The following is a 21,354-nucleotide window of genomic DNA, read 5'->3' on the forward strand; positions in this document are numbered from 1 at the left end:
GCAGCGCTTTTTTTTTTTTTCAACGCGTTGCGCTGAGATGCGAAATGAAACAGGTGTCACCCGTACTTAACCATGCCTCATATACTGTGAGTGCAGTATACGTTATAAGACAGAACGTTTTGTCTGCGCTTCGTAACGACCATGACGTGTGTGTTGAAGGTGTACACTCATGCTCGCAGGTCCTATCTTTAGGGTAAATCATGAGTGCAGAAGTTCACGACGTAACTGCTTTAAAGTGCGTCACTTGGTTAAGACCAACAGACGTCAAGTGACGTCATAAAATTCGGACGGAGATGAAGTATATTTGTGAACAGTGCAGTTCTCGTTGTTATAGCTCGGTTTGATTTTGAAATGAAATTTTCAAGATCTTTTTTCCTCTTCGAACTTTTATGGTAAATGACGTGAACTTGTTCATTGTGATGAGACCAAGACGTACGCTGTTTTTCCCCGAACGACTATTTAGAGAAACACAATTTACTTTTTTGCCTGGAGACACTTTTTTTAACTCCATGTCTCGTGAAAGTTTCATGACATGGTCAGACAAGAGTCAATAAAGATCGCTTTTATAGAGCAGTCATCATCAGTTTTATTAGTACAATAGGCTAGGAAGGCATGCAGGAAAAGAAAGAAAAACGAATTTCAGCATCAAACCACTTTCGGGTTCGTAAACATCAAAAAAAAAAAAAAAAATTGCGCGGCGTTGATTTTAGACGTCTCATGATGACACTCCCGCCTACTCCTGGAATTGGTAGTATTCGAGGTCGCGGCCGTGAAATGCCGTCAAAGCGGTGCCGTTCTTTTCGTCTTCGAGCAGCTTCAGCACTCCTTGGGCCACGTCCTCGACGCTGCAAGGGTAAAAAAAACAACAGCTCGTCAAGTCGCTGTCTTGCGTCTACGCAGCCAATGACGGCTTTGAATGCACTAAGCGTAACTCATGAAAAGAAAAACACAGTCTGCAGATATTGTCAGCAGAAGACTCCGTGTCTATTGTATGATGTGTGAGAAGTGTACTGCGGCTTAGTCTGGTTGTGTGGGGAGCGAAATCCGAGCTATAGCTATATATAGTATAACTATAGAGTTATACATTGAGGCTTCTATATGCTTGGAGGCTGCCATCTTTCAACACGGCGCGACTTCCTGCAACGCACTCTCGTAAGGAAAGAGCATCACACGAGTGTATAATGCTCTTTCGTTACAAGTATGGTGCTTTTCCGTTACGGGAGTGCACGACGCTCTTCCGTTACAGAACCCTCGAGATCCCGATTTGGGATCGGGTGTTTTATGGTCGATGCTTGCGAGCAGGGTGGAAGTCTGCGAAGCCGCGACGGGGAAGCAAAAAACATCACGTGAACATTCGTGGCAATACGCTTGCCGCGAGTGTCACACCCGTTATTAGTGACTCGCAACCGCCGATAGAACGTTTCTATTTGGTTTTCGACTTTCGTGCCACTGCGTTTTGAAACGTCAATCTGTACGAGCTTTAGACACGAGCGTGCTTTCTCAGCTTTCTGAAGAACTCGCCTCCCTGGAGCCGAAGATATCGCATGGAAGCCTCTGCAGAAAGCAAGAAATAGAGATGAGTACATGTTGAAAAACAGCGCGACTGGGACGAGGACACACAGAGACGAAGAGAGCACAAGACAAAGCGCTGTGTGCTCTCTTCGTCTCTGTATGTCCTCGTCCCAGTCGCGCTGTTTTTCAACATGAACTCTCACCAACTCGCCCAGTTATCGATCCTTATCAGAGATGAATATTTTGTGCTTAGCTGTCCTTACCGCTGGACACGATTCTCGTAGCCTTGAGCAAATTCCACCGTATCGTTCTTGGTTTTGCAGAATTCCGAAATTCCCCACCACATGGGCGTATTCATGGGCTCCGGGCAGATGCAGTTCACCTTCACTCCGTGACGGTTGTAGTGGAGGTCAGTCTACCCGAGACACACGCACGCATACACACACAAAAAAAAAAGAAAGTGAGTTTCGTACTCTCGAAGTTCACGAAGTGAGCAGCTGTTTTCAATATTCACGGACACTTAACAAATACGAAACCACACACTCTAAGAAATCCGGTGCATCTAATTTCCCGCCAAGCACATCAAAGAGCCAATCCCTGAAATCTTCGGATGGATATAGATGAATGACGAGGCTTGAAATATGTTTAGGCCTAAAGAAATGTCTGCGCTGCGACACTGCATGACCGCAATGTTTAACGTGCTTACAGAATGCTCTCTATCACAGCGCAGAGTGACCTTATAGAGAGCGTATAGTCCATCTGCTTCTTGCGTAGGGGTTGTGGTGGCGTCGAAACGCCGAGCTCTAATTGGCTGAGTTTGGAAGAACAGTGGGTAGACCTCAAGGCAGCTAGTATTGATGTCTACCCAGTGTCCTTAAAATCGGAGCCAATCAGAGGTCCGCGTTCTGACGTCACTGTAACCCCTGTGCGAGGAGCAGACGAACTTGCGCTCCGGACATGTTTTATGACATTCCAAGGTATGCATTTCTTTTTTTTTTCTTTTAAATTTGCGAATTGCATGGCGTTGTGGGAGAAAGACACGTCAAATAAGAATGTATGCTCACGCCAAAAGAACGCGTCATGGCGACCACAGCGAACTTGGAAGCATTGTAGGCAGGAATTACTGTCTGAATCTGTAGACCTATAAGGGAAAAACACAGACATAGTAAAATATGTATAAAGAATAGTGCTGAAAAATCGCTAAACGACACAACATATGACATTGAGTCCCAAAACGATGGAGATGATAACGGTGAGCTGAAAAGCTCTCTTCTGATTATAAAGTTTTGAGCCGATACTATAGAATGTTGGACTAACTGAAACTCGGCGTCTGCATAAACCACAAAACTTCTGCAAGAGGTTTGTGGTTTATGTTAGGAAGGGTTCGCGCAGCCTTGACCAATCTGCTCAAGGCAACAATACCCATGTCCGGTCCTTGTCCGATGTGACGGAATCAGTTCCCGCTAGCAAACGCAAAGCTCCTGCGTCTATAAGAACTTTGAAAAGTTCTTATTATTCGGACAGGATTATTTTGTGCACATTGGGTGTGGCCTGTCTTTTTGTACAAGGCATCTCTGTTGCGGTGTATACCTGCACGGGATGCAACGTTGATGATGTGACCACCCTTGTGACCGTTGTCTTTGCCCATGTATTTCAATCCGAGCAGGGTTCCACAGAATGCGGCCACCTGGAACGTGCAATCAGATGTAGCGCACACTTATATATAAACGACAAAAATTTCGTGTTTGTTTGTTTGTTGTTGTTATTTTTTGTCTGTGCTACATTTAAAAGCTTTTTCGAGTTACAAATATTGTGACTGTTACAGCGCTCCAATCTTACTAAAAGGGATCACCAAGTATAAGCGGTAGAAAATGAAAGTGAATATGCTGTAGCCATGGAAGCAATAAGTCTTGCTTTGTGTCTATTGACTACAGCTTGTAGCTGGTATACCCGATGTCGCGAAAGAAAAAAAAATTGTGCAATATGAAGTAAATATTGACCGAGTTAAAAGATTTCAGGAAGTTACAGTCTGAATGCCCATAATTCACCAAAGAAATGGACATGGTGTTCTGTCGGTTTTCTTTTTACCAAACTTTGGCATTTATTTTAATTTTTGATTATTGTACACTAATAAATTACATCGACGTTCATTTTTGTTCAATACCAATTAATAAATGAATCTCACTCTTAGGAATAATCAAAATTTTATTCTAATCTCCAAGTCAAAAGCTCTTGTCAAGAATCTGTCTTATAACATTAAAAAAAAAATACGGGGTTTTGCAGGCAATCTGTGTGTGAAGTTCAGTTACAATAATACGACATAACTATAAAAAATATCGCAATCACTAGACGTCCTTGTGGTGAACGCTGTCAGCCATCGGAGCGAATGGAATGCTGCGTAAGTGTCACGTGATCTTCAAGAGGGGCGCAGCGACGCGTGGGGCGCGCAGTCATGTGATACGTTCACGGCGCTGAATTTGCTGGGATGGCTTGCAGCCTCCGCTGCGGTTCATATCGATATATAAAACGGAGCCTAGTTGACACAACCAGTGATAGCAGGATTATTAACGTCTGTCTCTCTCGCGCATATGTGGGGTGCCCTGAGGTAATCTAACGAGCCAGATAAATCGGCGCCTGCACATAGAAAGGTCGAACTATCACAGAATGAGCACTGAACGGGTTAGTTTTACCGTGTGAAATTTCAATGCACAGTTCTCTACTTGTAAATAATTAGAGCAAAAAAGCCAAAATGAAGGTTGGGCGCGTTCGCAGACGACCGAGTTAGCGCCGCTATTTACTTGCGGCGCCATCTACCGATAAGCGTAGCGGGCAGACGACGCACTCTGTAGTCTGCTCGCTGCGCCGATCGTGAGATGGCGCCACAAGGAAATAGCGTCGCTAACTCTGTCGTCTGCGAACGCGACCAACCTTGACTTAGCAAGGTTTTCGCTCTCGTTATTTCACAGAAGTAGAACTGCGCCTTGAAATTTCACACGGTTAAACTGACCTGCTCAGTGCACATTCGAAGAACGTTTGAGATTTCTGTGTGCATGGCGCCAATGTTTCCGGTTCTTTTACAGCGGAAGGTCCACTTTGGGCACCCTGTCGTTAAAGTTTCCCATAAAAGAAGTTGATTGTTAGTTCGTCTATGTTTTCGCTAGACGAGTAACCGCTTACGGTATTGATGGCAAATATCTTCTTCCATTTCGCTTCCCCCGCTACACCTGCATTATTGACAACGATGTCGAGACCGCCGAACTTTGCTCTTGTCCTCACGAAGCAGTCTGAAACGAAAATTGAAACTGATCAGGTGTCGTCAAAAGTATCACTTATAATAGAAACAAATGGTTTTAAAACCCCAAAGTGTTATCTGCAGAAGCCAAAATAACGGTTCACTACAAATGAGTGCTGTTGAATAGTGTAGTAACTGACAACTTACTGCAAATTTATTGCTTGTTCGATAAACTAAATATGTGTTTTCTTAAGGCAAGGGTTCCACAGAATATCATACTAATCATTTGATAGGATTTAAGGTTTATGGCATGCCGAATGAAAAAAAAATAGAAAATTACGTTTTTAGTTCATAAGATCGAAAGCGCGTTCCAAGGCTTCGTTACCTTAAAGCTCATTTTTGACCAAATTATGTTCATACTGAATACATCATATGAAGAAATGCTTTGTAAAACTACGTTGCAACACCGGAAAAACCACTGTCACGCTAACATAGCGTGTCAATTTATTTAACGCAATTAGAATTCTACATTTCACCAGTTGTACTTATTTACGTGCGTCTATCTCGCTTTAATTGAAAGAGTTTCTGAAAACCAATGATCCGACCTTTTTTTTTTACGGACATCTGTGATAACGCGCCACAATCAACTTTAGGTCTAACGGATCTGTGGATTGGAACACTGAACTCAATATTTAAACGCCTTGTGTGCACTCAGACTCCTAAAAACTTGTGTGAACCTCTAAACACAACTCACCTTCGAACTCTTGGTCGTCAGTGACGTCACACCTGTAAAAAACGCAGTATTCCTTCCCGTACTTGCCCTGGAATTCGGCTTCCGTTTTTCGTCCTTGCTCCACGTCCAGATCCAGGATTGCAACCTGCGAATTTGTCGATCGGCTTCACGCTAGGCTATACTTTCAAAAGAACACCATTCATTGCGCGTGCTTCGCTTACATTCGTAGAAAACTATAAATGCGAGAGATTCAAACACTTTCGTGGAACATTCTTCTTTTATTTTTTTTGTGGCAAACTGCCTGCGTAAATCTTGTTTTCTCGGGGATGTATTGACGCCAACAAGACGTTAAGTTGGGCTACCAGGTACATAATAACAAAATGGTAAAACAGCTCTTGAATACATAGGGCATAATGAAGAGTTGTACAGACGCAAACCGCTGTATTGACTTGCAGGTCATGATTGTATGAACATGATTACTATCAGCATCATAGCGAGAAAGACAATAGTTGCTAATTGACGCAGCCATAGACGATTCACGTTAGAGTCTATTCATCACATTTAAAAACGCAAAATTACCCACACACTAGAGTGAGGAGGGTTATGCGAGTTATTGTTACGCCGCATTAAATATTATAATTAGACCACCCCGGTCCCCTTGAGGAATCTGTCCGCGAGACGTGACCAAACGGGCCGTACGGACAGGGACGACCTGTTTGGTCTTGAACAACATAAATTTTGCTCCCTCTATCTTTCTCGCTCTCTCTCTCTCTCTCTTTCTCTTTTCTTCTCTTTCTGTCTTTCTCTTTTTTTTCCAACTGCAGCACATTATATTCATGCTCAGTATTCAAAAAAAAAAAAAAAAAGACTGAGTGTTTATGGTGGAGAACCACCATACCAAGAACAAAACAAAAAGATGGGCACGTGGCACAATCGTTTGTTCGTTTCTTCGTCCTATTATTTGGGCTGTTTTCACCCTGTCTCTAGTTCACCAACTAGCCTAGCTTACAACCTTGCTGCAGTGTACAGTGTCATTAAGGTTCACTCCGCAAACGATGTGTGAAACAATAGCAGAAGAAACAGGATTTAGATTCTTTACTTCTAGATTCTGCAATTCTAGATACTAGATTCGATGTTCTTAGATTCATCATACACCTCTCCAGCAACCGATTTGAACTCGGCGCCATATTTCGTGCTTCGATGTGACTCAACCAAGGACAAACCGGGATCGAGCTGATGATGAAAGGTGTCCTTCTCAGGATCGCGGTATCCACAGATCATCTCACCTTGCAGCCCTTGTCGAGCAGGAGTGTCTCAATGGCTCTTCCGAAACCAACGGCACCCCCGGTCACAAGAGCCACCTTTCCTTGAAAATCCTTCATCTCGAAAGTGGAATGGTCTTGATCTGAACTCTATATGCACGCAAAATGGTTATTTCTGTGTCTCGCTCTCCTCTTTCTTTTATAGACCGCGTTCGGGAGGAAGGAAGGAGCTGAAACGAAAAAAAAAAAACAAAAAAAAAAAAACGCCTTTTTGTTTGGCTAATGTTTGCAAAACTTGACAGAAGCATCCCGTCGAAATATTGTGTATTTTTCTCGTCTTCGTTTCCTTTGCTTGTGACACGCCTTTTTTTTTTTCATTTATGTTTAACCCCGTATGCCTTACGTCATCGAAATGTTGTTGTTCAGCTCTAAATGCTGCTTTTCTTTTATGAACTTTAGTTGTTTTCTTGTCTGGTAGAACGCTTGAAACGAGGCAGGTTTCTCGTACGTGCCTGGTTTGTTTGGTAAACGAGTTTCCTGGCTCAGGGTTGCAAATAAAAAAAAAAAAAAAGCGTTCATAGATACAGAAAAAAAAAGGGGAATGAACACTGGACAAATAACTCGCCCAACTTACCACCTTGCTGACTCACCATTCCGGCGAAACATATGTGTATATACGATGCAAAATAAACTTTGGGAAAATAAATATTTTGGGGGGGTTTTGTTTGATAGACACGTGAGCCACAAAAGGCGCGGTCAAAGGCCCGATACCGAGAGTGTGGGAATAGAAAACATCTCGCTTATTGTACTTGCGACTCCGTAGCATTCTGCAAAGTTACGCGTCGTGGTGGTAATCAGGTTGCCCGAATTGCTCGTTAAACGACACAAAAATTCCGAATTATCAACAAACAAAAAAATAGTTAAAGGGAAGAGGAGAGGGGGCTTACTTTGGCCACAAGAAATGGCTGCGAAGCTAGCAAGTTTGTCTCGGAGCTAAATACAGAAGCATCGTGGAGATGATTCACGGAAATGAAGAAAAGTATAGTTACGATTAAGACCAATGGAGTATGAGATATCCAATTGGTAATAGCTTACCAGACTGTAATGCTAAACGATATCGAATTTCCCCGCGAAATTTAGCGGGGAAATTGATGTGACGTGACCTTTATATATATATATATATATATATATATATATATATATATATATATATACATATATATATATATATATATATATAGATATATATATATATATATATATATATATATAGATATATATGTATACCAACCTCGATGAAAAAAGGCACTCATCAGTAACGACGCAGCTTTTAAGGACAACCTATTTTTTATATATATATACATATGTTTAAATATATATTAATGCCACGTAATTTATACCTAAGGCTCCGTGTTTTCGGATAAATCCGAAAAACTTCGAAAAACACCCGTCGGTAAAAGTTTCGTCAATTCGAATTTATCCGATAAACTCCGAATATTTATGTGTCAATGCCACCCCCCTCCCCCTGCCCCCGGCAAAAGAAAAAAGTAAAATACTTTTTTTTTTTTTTACAGTTATCAGCACAGAGTTAATGGTCCTGGAAAATTCCACCATAATTATCTTTCAAATCTCGGACCGTTGTGAAAAGAGGTCTTGCCGCTTGTTTCTTCCAGGTTGATTCAGGGCAGGAGGTTATTGTACCACTTGTGTCACGACAAAAGCCACTCTTTTGGTTTCCAGTTTGGGCCATGCGATTTGTAATTTAGAGAAAGGAGAGGGTACGTTTCTGTAACAGTGAAAGCTGTGGACCATAAAGATTGCATAAAATAGGGAAGAGGGGCAGTTGGAGCTTCTCTATTACATCCTTTACCACCTCACTTTACGCGGCCGCGGGCTAGATTGATGGAATTGGATGGGAAGACTACGAGCTTCCTAGCGCCTACTCCCGGGAGTTTATTAATTTTAAAGTATCGACGTTTATCGAAGCGTCACTTGTGTGTGACGTTTTTCGTGGATAAATTAGTATTGCCAATGGCAATGGCACCAACGCCAAATTCAACTGAAGATATTTCAATTGATACACGCGCGTTTTATTTTTTTATCTGGCATACGTTTACATTCGATTATTATTTATTTATTTATTTCTAATAGGAAACACAGCGAAATTGAACCCCGAATTTCGAAGAATTCGGAATAAAAAAAAATATAAACTCTGATAAACTCCGAATCTTCGGCAAAAAATAAGCTCAGAAAAACACCCTCCGAATTTGACAAAATATAAACTCCGAAAACACGGAACCTTACTTATAACAGACAATACTGTATATAGTCTCCTAAACAAAGTAAAGTGATCACTTCTTAAATAGTGCATTTCATGCATTGTAAGACTGCGAAGGTAAATGCCCGTTCTTGTTTGCACGCCTGGGTGGCTCTTGTTGGACGTTATGCTAAATATTGGGTCGCACGCATCGCAGAGAAAGGTTCGACAGTGTTGCTCGCTATTTTTATTTTAGCTTGAGTTTAGAGCAATTAAGTAGGCGCAAATGTTTTGAGCTATAAGCTAGGGTTTCATGGTCACACCATGTCGGCGTTGCTGTACACGCCACAAAAGTGTATCCATCTCGACGCCGGAAGAAAAAGAACAAAAAAAAAGTTGTCTTCCGCCGTGCTTTGGCTTCGTCATGCGCGACCAAAGCACAGAGGAAGGCAAAGATTGGGTGCAGAAGTTCGGGCATCTGGAAGAGGCACCCAACTGTTCTCGTCACGTGATTGACTATTCGCTATGAGAAGCTCGCGAGGGGCGCTGCTGTTTTCCTCACTAAGGGCAGTGTACGTGGCATTGCACGTGCTTGCATCAGCAGAGGAAGTTGAAGTATCCTCACTCCCGGTTGTGAGAAAATTTCCCCAGGCGGCGTTTCCCAAACCTCTTGCCGCGAGCAAGATGAAACTGAAGTTGTACACAAACGTGCAGGACTGCCTTCGTGTCGTGCCAACACCACCTGGACAGAAGGCCTCCCCACGCGTCATCATAGTCAGATCGATCGAGGCGAGAGATTGGGCACGAGTGCTGCGTCAGTGTTCGGCTGCGGCTCGTAGCCAATCAGCGCGTCGAAGGTCGGGCTCGGGTCCAATAGCCGACCGAGCGCGATCCGACTGTGATGACGTTTCATAGAAGAAGAGGAAACCATGCGGAGGCCTTCTGCCTAGGTGGTGTTGGTTGTGCACGGTTCCAACGTGGTTCGTGTGTTTCCAACTCATTGATTCCGATTTGTATGGACCTCAGTCGCGTGTCTCAGTGGTGCAACCCAAGAAATATACGAGGGTTTCCCGTCCTGGCACGTACGCATCTTGCTACTTTCATAAAATAGTTTCTTTGGAGCGAGGGCCATCATGTATGCACCTCTGCAGCCGTACTTTATCTGATCTTATCGTCGGAAATTTACGTTCAATATAACACCGAGCAATTGCAATCGCAGACACAGATGAGCATGCCCCTCTAGGAAGCTACTATATCTTATAATTAATCAAAGTTCCCCGTAATACAGTTTCGTGGAACCGCCTTTCATCGGCTGTCAGATGCCATCTACGTACCTGGATGTGATTGCCTTTAATCATTGTTTTCGCGATATTATAATTCTAGCGTTTCGTTAACAGGTGTATATTTTCATTTGTATATCTTGTTTTCGTATTAACAGATTATATATGTTCTGACCCACTCCACTCTGTAATGTTCAGTCAACTAGCTCAAGTCCACGCCTTGTTTCTGTAATGCCTCCTTGCTCTTAGGGAGCTCTGAATAAGCAAATATACACCTAATTTATTTATGAATTAATAATTAATTTATTCATTCATTTTATTTATTTATTTATTTATCTATTTATTTATTTAGTATAATATTATTTCCTTGTTTTGTTTGCAAACACTACATTCTCCATTTGGCGACATGGTGAGAGTGGGTATTAGAAACAAAATATAGCGGACTTGTGGTAACCCCCAGTAGAGTCAGAGCGATATATCTGTGACAAGTCGCGGCCCAGTCGTTGGGCATTTAAAACAAAACAAAAGCAGTCGAAAAAAAAACAAAACGGCTGTCATTTATGGATCCAAGCAATATTTTTTTTTTTTTTTTTCCAGAGGGCGTGAAATCGAGGCTCCTGGCACGAGATCTTGGCATTGGCAATTCTACAACGGCATTTTTATTTTTAATTTTTTCTCCAGAGAGCGCGTGCAGTGGGGCATCGGATACAACTAAACCCCTAACTATTCTCCCCTTTTTTTTGGCAACGAACTCAGTGGCGCCATCTATTGGGTAGCCCCGGCACACTTCCGACTCACATATATTTCCTCGTTTTTTTTTTACTCGTCATCTTTTTATCGTAAGTGCGAATGAAGTCTGACAGTGCTATATAAGGGGTATTCATGTTACAAGGCGCAAAAACACGGACACAAGAGAGAAAGAGACAAAACAGGCGCCTGTTTTGTCTCTTTCTCTCTTGTGTCCGTGTTTTTGCGCCTTGTAACATGAATACCAACGTTTACCAACTAGCCCAACTACAAGTTCTTCTACTATATAAGGGGCCACTTCCCGAAGATAGCGCGTATATTTCAGTTCGCAAAAACTGCGAAACCCGCCGTCTAGTCAAGAACCGGGTAGGGTGTTATTTGCACACTGGCGCCGCCACGTTTCAACTGACCCGAGAAGAGCAAATAAGGCGGGTTGTTAACGCTGTAACTTAGCTCAGTGCTAACACCTCTCCCCCTCCCCAATTCGCACGCAGCGGAGCCAAGTTCGATTCCCGCGGGCGGCTGGCGATCTTTTCTTTAAGGATTCGGCAACATCGACGACGGGCACCCCACACCACCGTCAACTACAACATCAATATAAACAGCTACAACTACTACAACTTGTGGTGCGGTGCTTTCACGCCCCTTTCCCACTTTAGCGCTCGCGCGCTCAAGTGGGAGGGGGGCGTGAAAGCACCGCACATCCCGCTATAAGAGTCAGGCCAACTCTCTGCCCAGCGGCAGTCGCCGCTCGGAACCCGAAAGGTAATAAACGCTTGTCTTGTTGAGATGAATTCCGGGTGTCGTAGCTCCCTACGGGCAGCAGCAAGGTCAGACCGCTGCAAACTACAACATCAACAACTGACGTTATTTGCAGGGAAGGAAAAGCCTGTAACAACTTCTCTGAAAAAAAAAAAAAGAACCAACTTCAAAATTAACAGAACCGTTCAATATCAGACAGTGCCGTTAAATTTATTGCAAAAGCACGAGTGCAGAAAGCCACGACGTAAAAATCAAACGCCAAAGTAACGACAGTAGTTCCCCAAAACAAGTATGAAGAAAGAGCAAACGAAACACAAAATACAGCTTTCCGTTTTCATGGGGCTTCAAGCAACCCTATACAAGACGATTCGATCGAAAAAAATCAACGCGTTGTATTTTCCGCAATTAAAAAAAAAAAAATCTCGATGATTTACAACAGCTAACTATTTATTTCGGTAACGGATGAAATGATGAATGAATGAATGAATGAATGAATGAATGAATGAACGAACGAACGAACGAACGAATGGAATAATCGAACTATAATATCAATACTCGATGATCTAGAAACGACCCTAAGCTACAACAGTTGCCTGAGATTGTTCACCACGTCTCAGATATTTTGGCTTGTGTAAGCAAAAACGACCCTTTCTCCAGATGAGAGCTTTATTGTTGTTTTCCATTTTTGCTTTTTTTTTTTTCATTGATTGTTGGTATTTGGTAGGCCGTCCTTTTGTAAACATCCGAGCAAGCGTAAATTGTCTTGCCAGAGGCGTCAGATCCCTCACGGAGAAGCCGAAATGACGTAAAAAAAAAAATGTAATCCGGGGTGTGTCGGGCACTATTATACATACGCCTTCGGCGCCTAGTCTTATGCCTATTCTGCTCCGCGGGAAGCAGAATTAATAGCGCGTCTATGAAGCAAGCCGCCTCGTCGCTGACAGTTTGTGTCGGAGGACAATCCGCTGTGTTTTTTTGTTGTTTCTTTTTTCCGAACGCGATCGTTTTTCGCTGGGACTCAACGCAGCAGCGCTTTTTTGTGTCTGTGTGTGCGTCTTTGCGCTCTTGAAGGTATAGCGTCGTGACAACGTTGCGCCTGACGACGGTTGCCCCTGACAACGCCATTGCCCCTAGCAAAACAGTCGTTACACGTGTTTGAAGGGCGGCCTTTCTTCGTGCTCGTGCCCGGACGCGTTCAAGCGACGCCGAATCGTGGATTTAGAAGAGAAAAGGTCAGGAGTCTCGTCGTCTGCTAAGGATCAGGGAACGAGGCCGTCTGCTTTGCGCGGACGATCGCCACCGAAGGAATGGTGACACGCAGTGACTTGCCCGTCTGGTCGAGGGCTTTCAGCAGGTGAGGCCTTGTTCTTTTATCGCTATTGATTGGCACGCAGAAGACGAAGGCGCGCTGTTACGCAGATAAATCGGAACTATTTTAACGAAGAACGTATTTTATCTGCCATTTCCTGCGCGAAAATCTGTTACGCTTGGCCGTTACACGTAGGTTAGAGGTATATAAAAGCATATAGGCTTACGGGGACATATTAGAACGCGAATACAATAATATTCTTGACGGAGACTGAACTTGGGACCATGTGATTCCGAACCACATATTCTTAAGCGCCGTTGACACACTTGCAACGGAGTAAGACTGAGAGAGACAGGACCGGTTTTCAAGACTCTTGTGACGGCAGAGGACCGGATGCGCTTCTGCCGAGAAGGTCCTCCACTGTCACAAGAGGCTTAAAAACCGGTCTTGTCTCTCTCCGTCCTACTCGGTTGCAAGTGTGTGAACGGCGCTTCACCGTCTGAGCTATAAACAGAGCAGGTACGTAGGTACAGCTCACAGTTCGTTTAGAAAGTAAGACATTTACAGTTGCTCGCTCATGTTGGCAAATATGTCGGGATGTAACAGGCTGTCTTGCGGTTTACTCCGTATCCCAACAAGTCCGTAATGCCCGCGTCCCACTAGAGCGACATACAGAAACAAAAGACAAAGACAAGCCTCAAACCAGAGTCTTTCGCGATTTGAGACGCTTTGTAAAGTAACGGGGGCTATGCTCAAACACGAGCATCATGCACGCGAGGGTATCTTTGGCAGGCTTGCAATCGCTCGTGCTTACCTCGCGAGCACCGAACGACGAAACGCCTGCCAAAGGTACCATCACGAGTATGCTGCATGGGTTTGAGGCTTGTCGCTGTCTTTTGTCTCTATCTGTCGCTCTAGTGGGACGCGGGCATAAGCAGCCAACGTCACGATCCGACGAAACTGTCTGGTACAAAAGTGATTTGAATGTCCACCAAAAGTGACAACGACAAGCACATAGAAGAGAAATTAAAGTGCCATCTTCGTGTTCTATAATTTGGGCGACGTTTCACAAGTTTCACTTTGTTTTACTTTACAAGTCAGAGAGCGCAACCGACGTTACGAGCCGCGGAGCCAATCAGGCGGTACCGAAAGCGTGACGTCACGGCGTTCGCCGTGTCAGTTAGCCTACTCATCCGCCTGCTCGTCCAATCTAGGGCACAGATTGCGCTGCGGCCTTGCGCTTTCCTTCTGTCTGTTTCCCTTTCTGTGTGTATGCTGGGCTTCGACCGCGCTCCAAGTAAAAACACTTTTTAGTGCAATATTTACGTTGTGGGAACCATTTTTGAGTCAGGAACGTTTTTGATACTTCGGCATTTCGACCCGAAAGAGAAGCGCGTTGCAGGATCATCCCCTTTCCTGCACTGCGCGTCTTTGTAATGTACAAGGAAAGATATATGTGACCTGGTTGTGTTATACACTACACGGGTTATGTATATAGTTTATAGCATCACTCGTAACGCACCAGTATACGCGATTTTTGAACTCGATATGAAGAACCATTAGAGTGGCTCCTACGGACCAGTGGTCTGTATACGTATGCGCCGACAAAGTGAGGGAGAGGAGGAACCGCGAGTGAAGAAACGCCGTTTCACGAGTTCCTTTGGAACGCGTAAAACGGCATCTCTTCACTCACGCTCTAAGCGTCTTGACATTGACCTGTGCTTCGACGGCGTTCGAATTTTTGTCGTTTCTTTTGTATTTTCCTCGTTATCGCGTTCCGTTCCAGAGCAGGCACACTTCTACATGAGTGGCAGTTTGAGACGCTCTAGTTTGCTCTAGGCAAAACAAGTCCTAACAAGGCCCAGAGCCGTATTCGCAGCGCCCCCTGGGCAACGCAGGAGCTCAATATATACCTGTTGCATTCTGCCAGGGGGCGCGAGCGTGTCCACAAGAAGACGCGCCCATGTAATCTTGGCTTCGGCGTCTGCAAGATGCGACAGTAAAGGCGACATTGTAACGTTCGATTATGCACGAGCATATAGCCTTCTGTATACTCAGAAAGCCTGGCAGTTCAACGACGGAGCCATAGAGTGCCCGGTTGCAGATTTGGAGCGCGAGGATCTAGTAGCATAAAGCATCAAAGAGCCATTTCTCGGAAAACCTGGACGTCAGCGCACAGCTTTTGCAGCGGCGAGAACCCCAAACACTTGTTTGCTCTGGAGTAATGTATTTCGGAGTCTTGCCGCAGCGGGGCGGCAGTCACGTGGCTCTTTTCTCATCCGTTGTCTTCCGCTCCACCTTTTCTATTTCGGCGGCCGCTTCTCATGGCGATCTGCCAGGATTTGTCACTATTAAGAAGGCTATGGCACGATCCACATTTAAATGCTAGTGTCTCTTAGCATATGTTCATGCGCGTAAAAGAAAAGAAAAGAAAATCAACAAAAGACATGCAGCTCGTGGCGATAGCGTCTTATCAAAAAGCTAAGAATGCATTACTTCTAGCTGTTTTGTTAATGTGTTCCTCCGTAGCACCTTTCAGCAGCTTGAGCATAGTGTAAGAACGCGCGTTCGAAACGCGACCTAAAATTATTAGATTTTGCTTACGAGGGGGCGCTGCTTATAACTTGAAAGCTACAGGCCTGTACGTTGCAATATCAACCGATTAGAACGCTCAAGAACGAATCGCAAAGCCAAAAACATGAACGTAATTAAAAAAAAAAATTAATAAGCCACGTCCTGCGCGTTTTTTTATAAGCTGTCACTGATTATAGTCGGGAGTGCTGATCACTCTTCGAAGTCTTCAGCACCGCGAGTCGCCCCGGTTCAATGTAGCCGACTGGCCCTCCGTCAGCGTCAAGCACAATACGCCGTCAAACTGCTCATATTTCCGCGTACATGACCGAGAGGGAACGCTTCCCTATGCATGTATAAGATTCGTGTTTATTCCTACCCCGAGTGTAAAAGAAAGCCAGAATGATGTTGGCTATTCCGTCTCGCCCTAGTTCACTCCCAAACTTTCTGGGTTGAATGTGTGAGGGACCGAGTGTTGAAAGGAGCCGAGCGTGGTGTTGCCGACTCACCCTCCCGACGACGATGCACTCTTTCACCAGCGCTGGGCTCTGCGTTTCCGTCGACCTTGATGCCCGCGACAATCCTCTTGGCTGTTCGTTCGTTTTGGGCACACGTTCGGGCCATTAAACGTTTATTTTCGCTTATTATTCATCGTCTCTTTGCCTTCATCCATGACAGATGTCCGGGGTGGCCAGGCTGACCCGGCCTAAGAGCCGCAAGCAAAACCACGAAAGTTCCAAGAGCCGCGGGGGGGGGGGGGGGTAAACTTTCGTTTAAAGCAATAAACTAAACTCAAGCCGCTTTCAAACTATCCGAATCAAACGCAGTCCAACTGTACGTAATCTAGCAGTGGCACAATATTATCAAACTGAACCTATTTTTCGATTTAAAACGCGTTTCATGTCTCTTTTTGCTGAAGTGCTCTCGGGAGGCGGGAAAGTGTGTGTGTTTGTGTGTGTGTGGGGGGGGGGGGGGTAGGGGAGGGAGCCGCGAGCCGCACTATAACACGCGAAGAGCCGCATGCGGCTCGCGAGTCGCAGCTTGGCCACCCCTGACATATGTCATATATGATGGAAGCGCGGGGTACCGCATTCCAAGCCCAAGAATAACAAGACGATGACGCCGCCGGCTTCGACGGCCCCCTCCGTCGTTGTTATGCCCGTCTCACTCTCAATGCCCGCTTTTTTCCAAGGCGACGTCTGCGAAGACATGGAGGACTGGATCAACCAGTACGAGCGAATGGCCCGGCAAAATTAATGGACGTCTGAACAGAGCCTTCAGAGCATCTACTTTGCCCTCGAGGGCACGATGTGACACTGGTTCGAGAATGATGAAACCTCGGTTACGTCATGGGACAGCTGAAAGGACAGCTGCGACAGACGTTCGCCAGTTAGCACCAACGGTACAGAGCCGAGGATGTCCTTCAAACGAGGACGACAGGCGACAACGAGCTACGTTGAAGACGTCCTACGCCTTCAACGTAGCTGACCCTCAGGCGAAGGAGGAAAAGAAGCCGAAGGTCTTCATGAGCGGCGTAAAGAAGGACATCTTTGGAGTCCTTGTACGCAACCCACCTGCTACCGTCGAGGCTTTCGTGGTGGAAGCGTCGAACGTCGAACGCAGTCCTCCTTGCGAGAGTCAGTCACTACCAGCGACTTCCCGGCGTCGCACTGGCTCCACACCGTCCCTCTGCATGCGACATCGGCACCAGCATCCCTGGCATCCGAGAAATTATCTGCGACGTCGTCCGGGAGGAGCTCACGAAGCTGATTTCTACTGCCGAACGCCCGGCCTCGCTCTCGATCGCAGAGGTCGTTCAAAAAGAAGTACGTCGAGCTTTCTAGTCGCAGGCTCCCGTCGACATGCCAGCCCCCCAGGAACCGACGCTGACCTACGCCCACTGCCACCTGCTCGCCGATATGTCGCGTCTCTACGTCATGATCCTCCAGCACCTCAGCACTCCCGGCATCACAAAAGAACGGGTCCTGTACGCCCGCCCGGAACAACCTGCACCCAGGAAGACCGACGCGTGGAGGACGACCGACCGACGCCCGCTATGTTCCCACTGCAGGGAAGCCGACCACACCTACCGCCGATGCTGCGGGGGGTTCCACTCCAACGACCCACGCACGCGCTACGGAGTGCGTTCACAAGCCGTTGAAGAGTACCTTCGTCGTTCGCCATTTTCAATTCCAGTTTTGTTCCGAAGATCTCGCTCACCGTCGCCACCACCCCCGGCCTTTCCTCTACGTAGGTCCCGTCGACAAAGCCTTTCCCTTTGGCCCCGCTTTTATAGAGGTGGAATTTCCGGAGATGGACCGAAGCGAACGTCCTTCATAAACGTCGGAGGGCTCCCACACAACCGGCGACACGCATCGGAAGGACTCTTCTGCGACGATGTCCACCGTCACGCTGTGCAGCGTGACGGCGGGCTAAGAGTGACAACAGGGAGCGTGACGTGCTATCGACGATGAATTACGCTGACACGCAACCCGGACATGCCGTTCCCCTTGTCGATCGACACGCGTCTACTCGCCGTCTGCTTCCACTGCGGCATCTTCTCACGTCTCTGCGGGGGTCTTCTTTCCGCCTCTCCGTTTGAGCTTCGACACGACGACGGACCCCTTGACAAACTAGATTTGCCACTGACACAGCGTGGCGAATGAGTTACACCTTGGCCACTGCACAGCGTCAAGCAGGATTTTCCTTTCTGGAACCTTGCAGTATCCTGTTTTGACGACAGGCAAGAAATATCGCAATTATAGAAAATACTTATAGTTAAAGTTACTTCGACAAATTGGGGTAATTGGCGCCAATTTTTAACTCCCCCCACTGCCCCCTTCGATTAAGAGTAAGACCTGTAGCTTTCAAGGTTTGAGCAGTGCACCTTGCGAGAAAAATCTGGTATTTTAGTTCGCGTTTTTGTTGCGCAACGAGTTGCGTAATTTTTAAGCGCTTTGTTAGTGCCCTGGGACAGACGCTAAGACACAATAGCAGACGCTAGTTTGCACCCGTGAATCGTGCATGATGGGGCGCTAGCACGCCGCTCCGCGTCAGCGTTAAATGGTCGCGTCTCGCGGACGCTGACGGAATCTACTCTTTTGTGATCGTGTCTACAGGCCTTTTGGCGAGTAGATCAAACTATGGGGGCGCTTCGTCCAACTTGTCCAACAACATCACGCGAAAAGGCTGACTTGCTCGGGGCCTTGGGATTCACTAAAAAAAGTCGAAACAAACGGTTTTAAAGAGGTATAGCTCAGTAAAAGAAGGCTTGAGGGATGGTGAGTAAAATCAGGGGACGGATACAGCTAAAATCTGATAAAGTTGGCCTCGACATTATTTATTAAGAAGCGAAAAAAAAACTATATGGCTAGGTAATGCAAGTTACCGCCCGATTCCAAGAGAACTGCCGGCATGCATCCATCTATAATTTCCAAAGACCTCGGCGTTTACCCAACACAAGTATCGTGGACCTTAGTATCAAGCGTTATCTTCCTTAATTGAGCAGGGAACGCAGATTGTAAAGAGCGCCATGTTAGCGAATTCGGTCGCGACGCGTGCTCAATTGATGCTTCACTGATTGAACACGAGCCCCTGCCAAACGCCCGCACAGCGTTTGGATACGTCAGCCGGGCGCTGCGTCGGATAAACAAACGAAATAACTGATACATTGTCGTTGTCTCCGTGGGTCTAGTTCTAAGCTTAAACGCTAGGGCCGCGACGGTTAAATTTCCTCCCCAATGCGGATCACAAGTTCGCCTGCTTCTTGCACAGGGGTGGCCATGTTGCCAGAATGCCGAGCTCTTATTGGTTGATTGAAAACAAAAATAGTGGGTAGACTTCGAGGCATCTAGCATTGAAGACTACCCACTATCCTATCAGTCAAAGACAATCGGAGCTCCCTCGCAAGAAGCAGTGGAAATCTCGGGAATCTCATTATCGCTTCGCGGCCAATGAGACTGCGGCATTATCTGATAAGAGCGGCCAAGTCTACCATCCCGAAGCCGGAAGTGTGAACACGATGCGCCATGACTTACCTTTCTTCAGTTGTGAATTACCATATTTCTATACAATGGCTGAAAACTTAAGAAACACAGGGCGTAGCTTTTTTTTTTTTTTTTTTGACGTTCGCGCTTCTTTGTTTATGATTGGTCCTTGGCCGCTCTTATTGGATAATGCCGCAATCTGATTGGCTGGGAGAAATGATGAGATGCTCGAAGATTCACCACGTCCTCCACCGCCAGTGGCTATAAAGACGATGGCATTATCCCCGAGGGAGCATTTCTTTGTTTCGAAAGACAGTTTTTCTTTTTTCTTTCGCACATTTGGTCTAAAAGAAACTATACCCCGTACATAAAACGAGAGCAAGGAGTAATGTCGGAACTCCACTTCCACCCCGTCACGCATGGCGTACGTTGCACGCTCGCCTCCCTGGCACCGTCGGTGCGAGCAATCGCCCCTCGCGCGCAAGAGAGGGTCCCACGTATAAAAGCGATTTCCAGCTCGCCATTTTCGCAAAGCTCTCGATGGGATGGTTACTTTCTTTCTTTTCCCCGACGCAACTTCTCCCCTGCCCTTGTTTTATTCATGACGCAGGTTTTTGTCTTCCGTTCCAAAGAGTGTTCCCTTTGTGTTCTTGGTTGTGTCGTCTTGGACGCCGCCCCTGCTGCTGCTGTTCGATGTAGCTATGGAACCGAGGAATTGCCGATGGGACTCTGCAATTCCCGAGTGCTTTTTCTTTTCGTTTTTTGCACGGAAGTTTTTTTGTTTGTTGTTTCCGCCTTTACGAACGATTTGAAACTTTCATCTTCGGCCCAACAGTTCTCTGCAAGAAAGACCACGACTATGGTCAGCTGTGCTGTTCTGGACTGTAGACGGCGTTTTACAATTGCCCCGGTTTTTTTTTTATTTTTTGTTTCTTGTTTTACTATAGTTTACTCTGCTCGGTGAATCAAGATCTTTTCGGTTTTATCTCTTCATCCTGTCAAGAAAATACGGCTGGTCTCTCGTTCCAGGCCAGACATCTTTCGGGCCCCACTGCGTGTGCTGTGGATAATAATATTGAAAAAAAAAAACATGGAAGGAAAGGCCTGCACCGCCCCCCCCCCCCCCACCCCCAACGTCATCACTAATGATGATGATGATGGCTAGTGGTACCGCACAGCGCCGCCTAGCGCGCGTCAGCGTCGCCGCCAGCGCGTCGGGCAGCGACTCGCAGCGAGCACGACGCTGGAAAACGCGGCGACGCCAAGACGAACGCATCTGCCGCTTTGCGGCGACGCTGGTCGACCTTCGGCCTCTTTGCCGCTTGTGGGAACGGTCCGCGGTTTAGTAAATATGACGTCACTTACAAGTCTCGCCTTCTAGGTGGTATTGACTGTGGCAACTCGGCACTCAGACGAAGTCTTTGCCTCTTCCTACAAAAGGTAGTAGGTCAACCAGACAGACACGCGACGCGTATCTTTTCTTTAATAAACAATAAATTAAAGAATAATTAAACGCAAATTGAAATTAAGCGCTGCCTTTTAAGTTTAGAGCACCGCGAGAGGTTGTATAGTACCGAGAAACAGACTAACATAACCAGAAAGTGTCTCTGCAAATCCAACTTCGTCCCTGGGCAGGAGATTGAACCAACCAACTCTCACTCGGCAATCCCGATGCTCTATCCCTCGCTACATATATAGTGGCT

The 21,354-nt window shown here is 46.0% G+C and overlaps 1 protein-coding gene across 1 annotated transcript; it reads right to left on the minus strand.

Annotated features, from left to right (window-relative positions):
• Window positions 1–569: 569 nt before the first annotated feature.
• On the minus strand, window positions 570–6,910 carry LOC8032632 (15-hydroxyprostaglandin dehydrogenase [NAD(+)]). Its single transcript, XM_040205429.2, has 7 exons — window positions 6,764–6,910; window positions 5,499–5,622; window positions 4,690–4,796; window positions 3,103–3,199; window positions 2,577–2,653; window positions 1,776–1,927; window positions 570–845 (listed from the first exon to the last, which is right to left on the minus strand). The coding sequence occupies exons 1-7, from the start codon at window positions 6,857–6,859 to the stop codon at window positions 734–736; spliced, it is 765 nt and encodes a 254-aa protein (XP_040061363.1). The 5' UTR covers window positions 6,860–6,910; the 3' UTR covers window positions 570–733.
• Window positions 6,911–21,354: the final 14,444 nt, after the last annotated feature.

This window comes from Ixodes scapularis, unplaced genomic scaffold (genome assembly GCF_016920785.2).
Source record: "Ixodes scapularis isolate PalLabHiFi unplaced genomic scaffold, ASM1692078v2 PGA_scaffold4__175_contigs__length_147842914, whole genome shotgun sequence".
In the NCBI taxonomy this organism is placed as follows: domain Eukaryota; kingdom Metazoa; phylum Arthropoda; class Arachnida; order Ixodida; family Ixodidae; genus Ixodes; species Ixodes scapularis.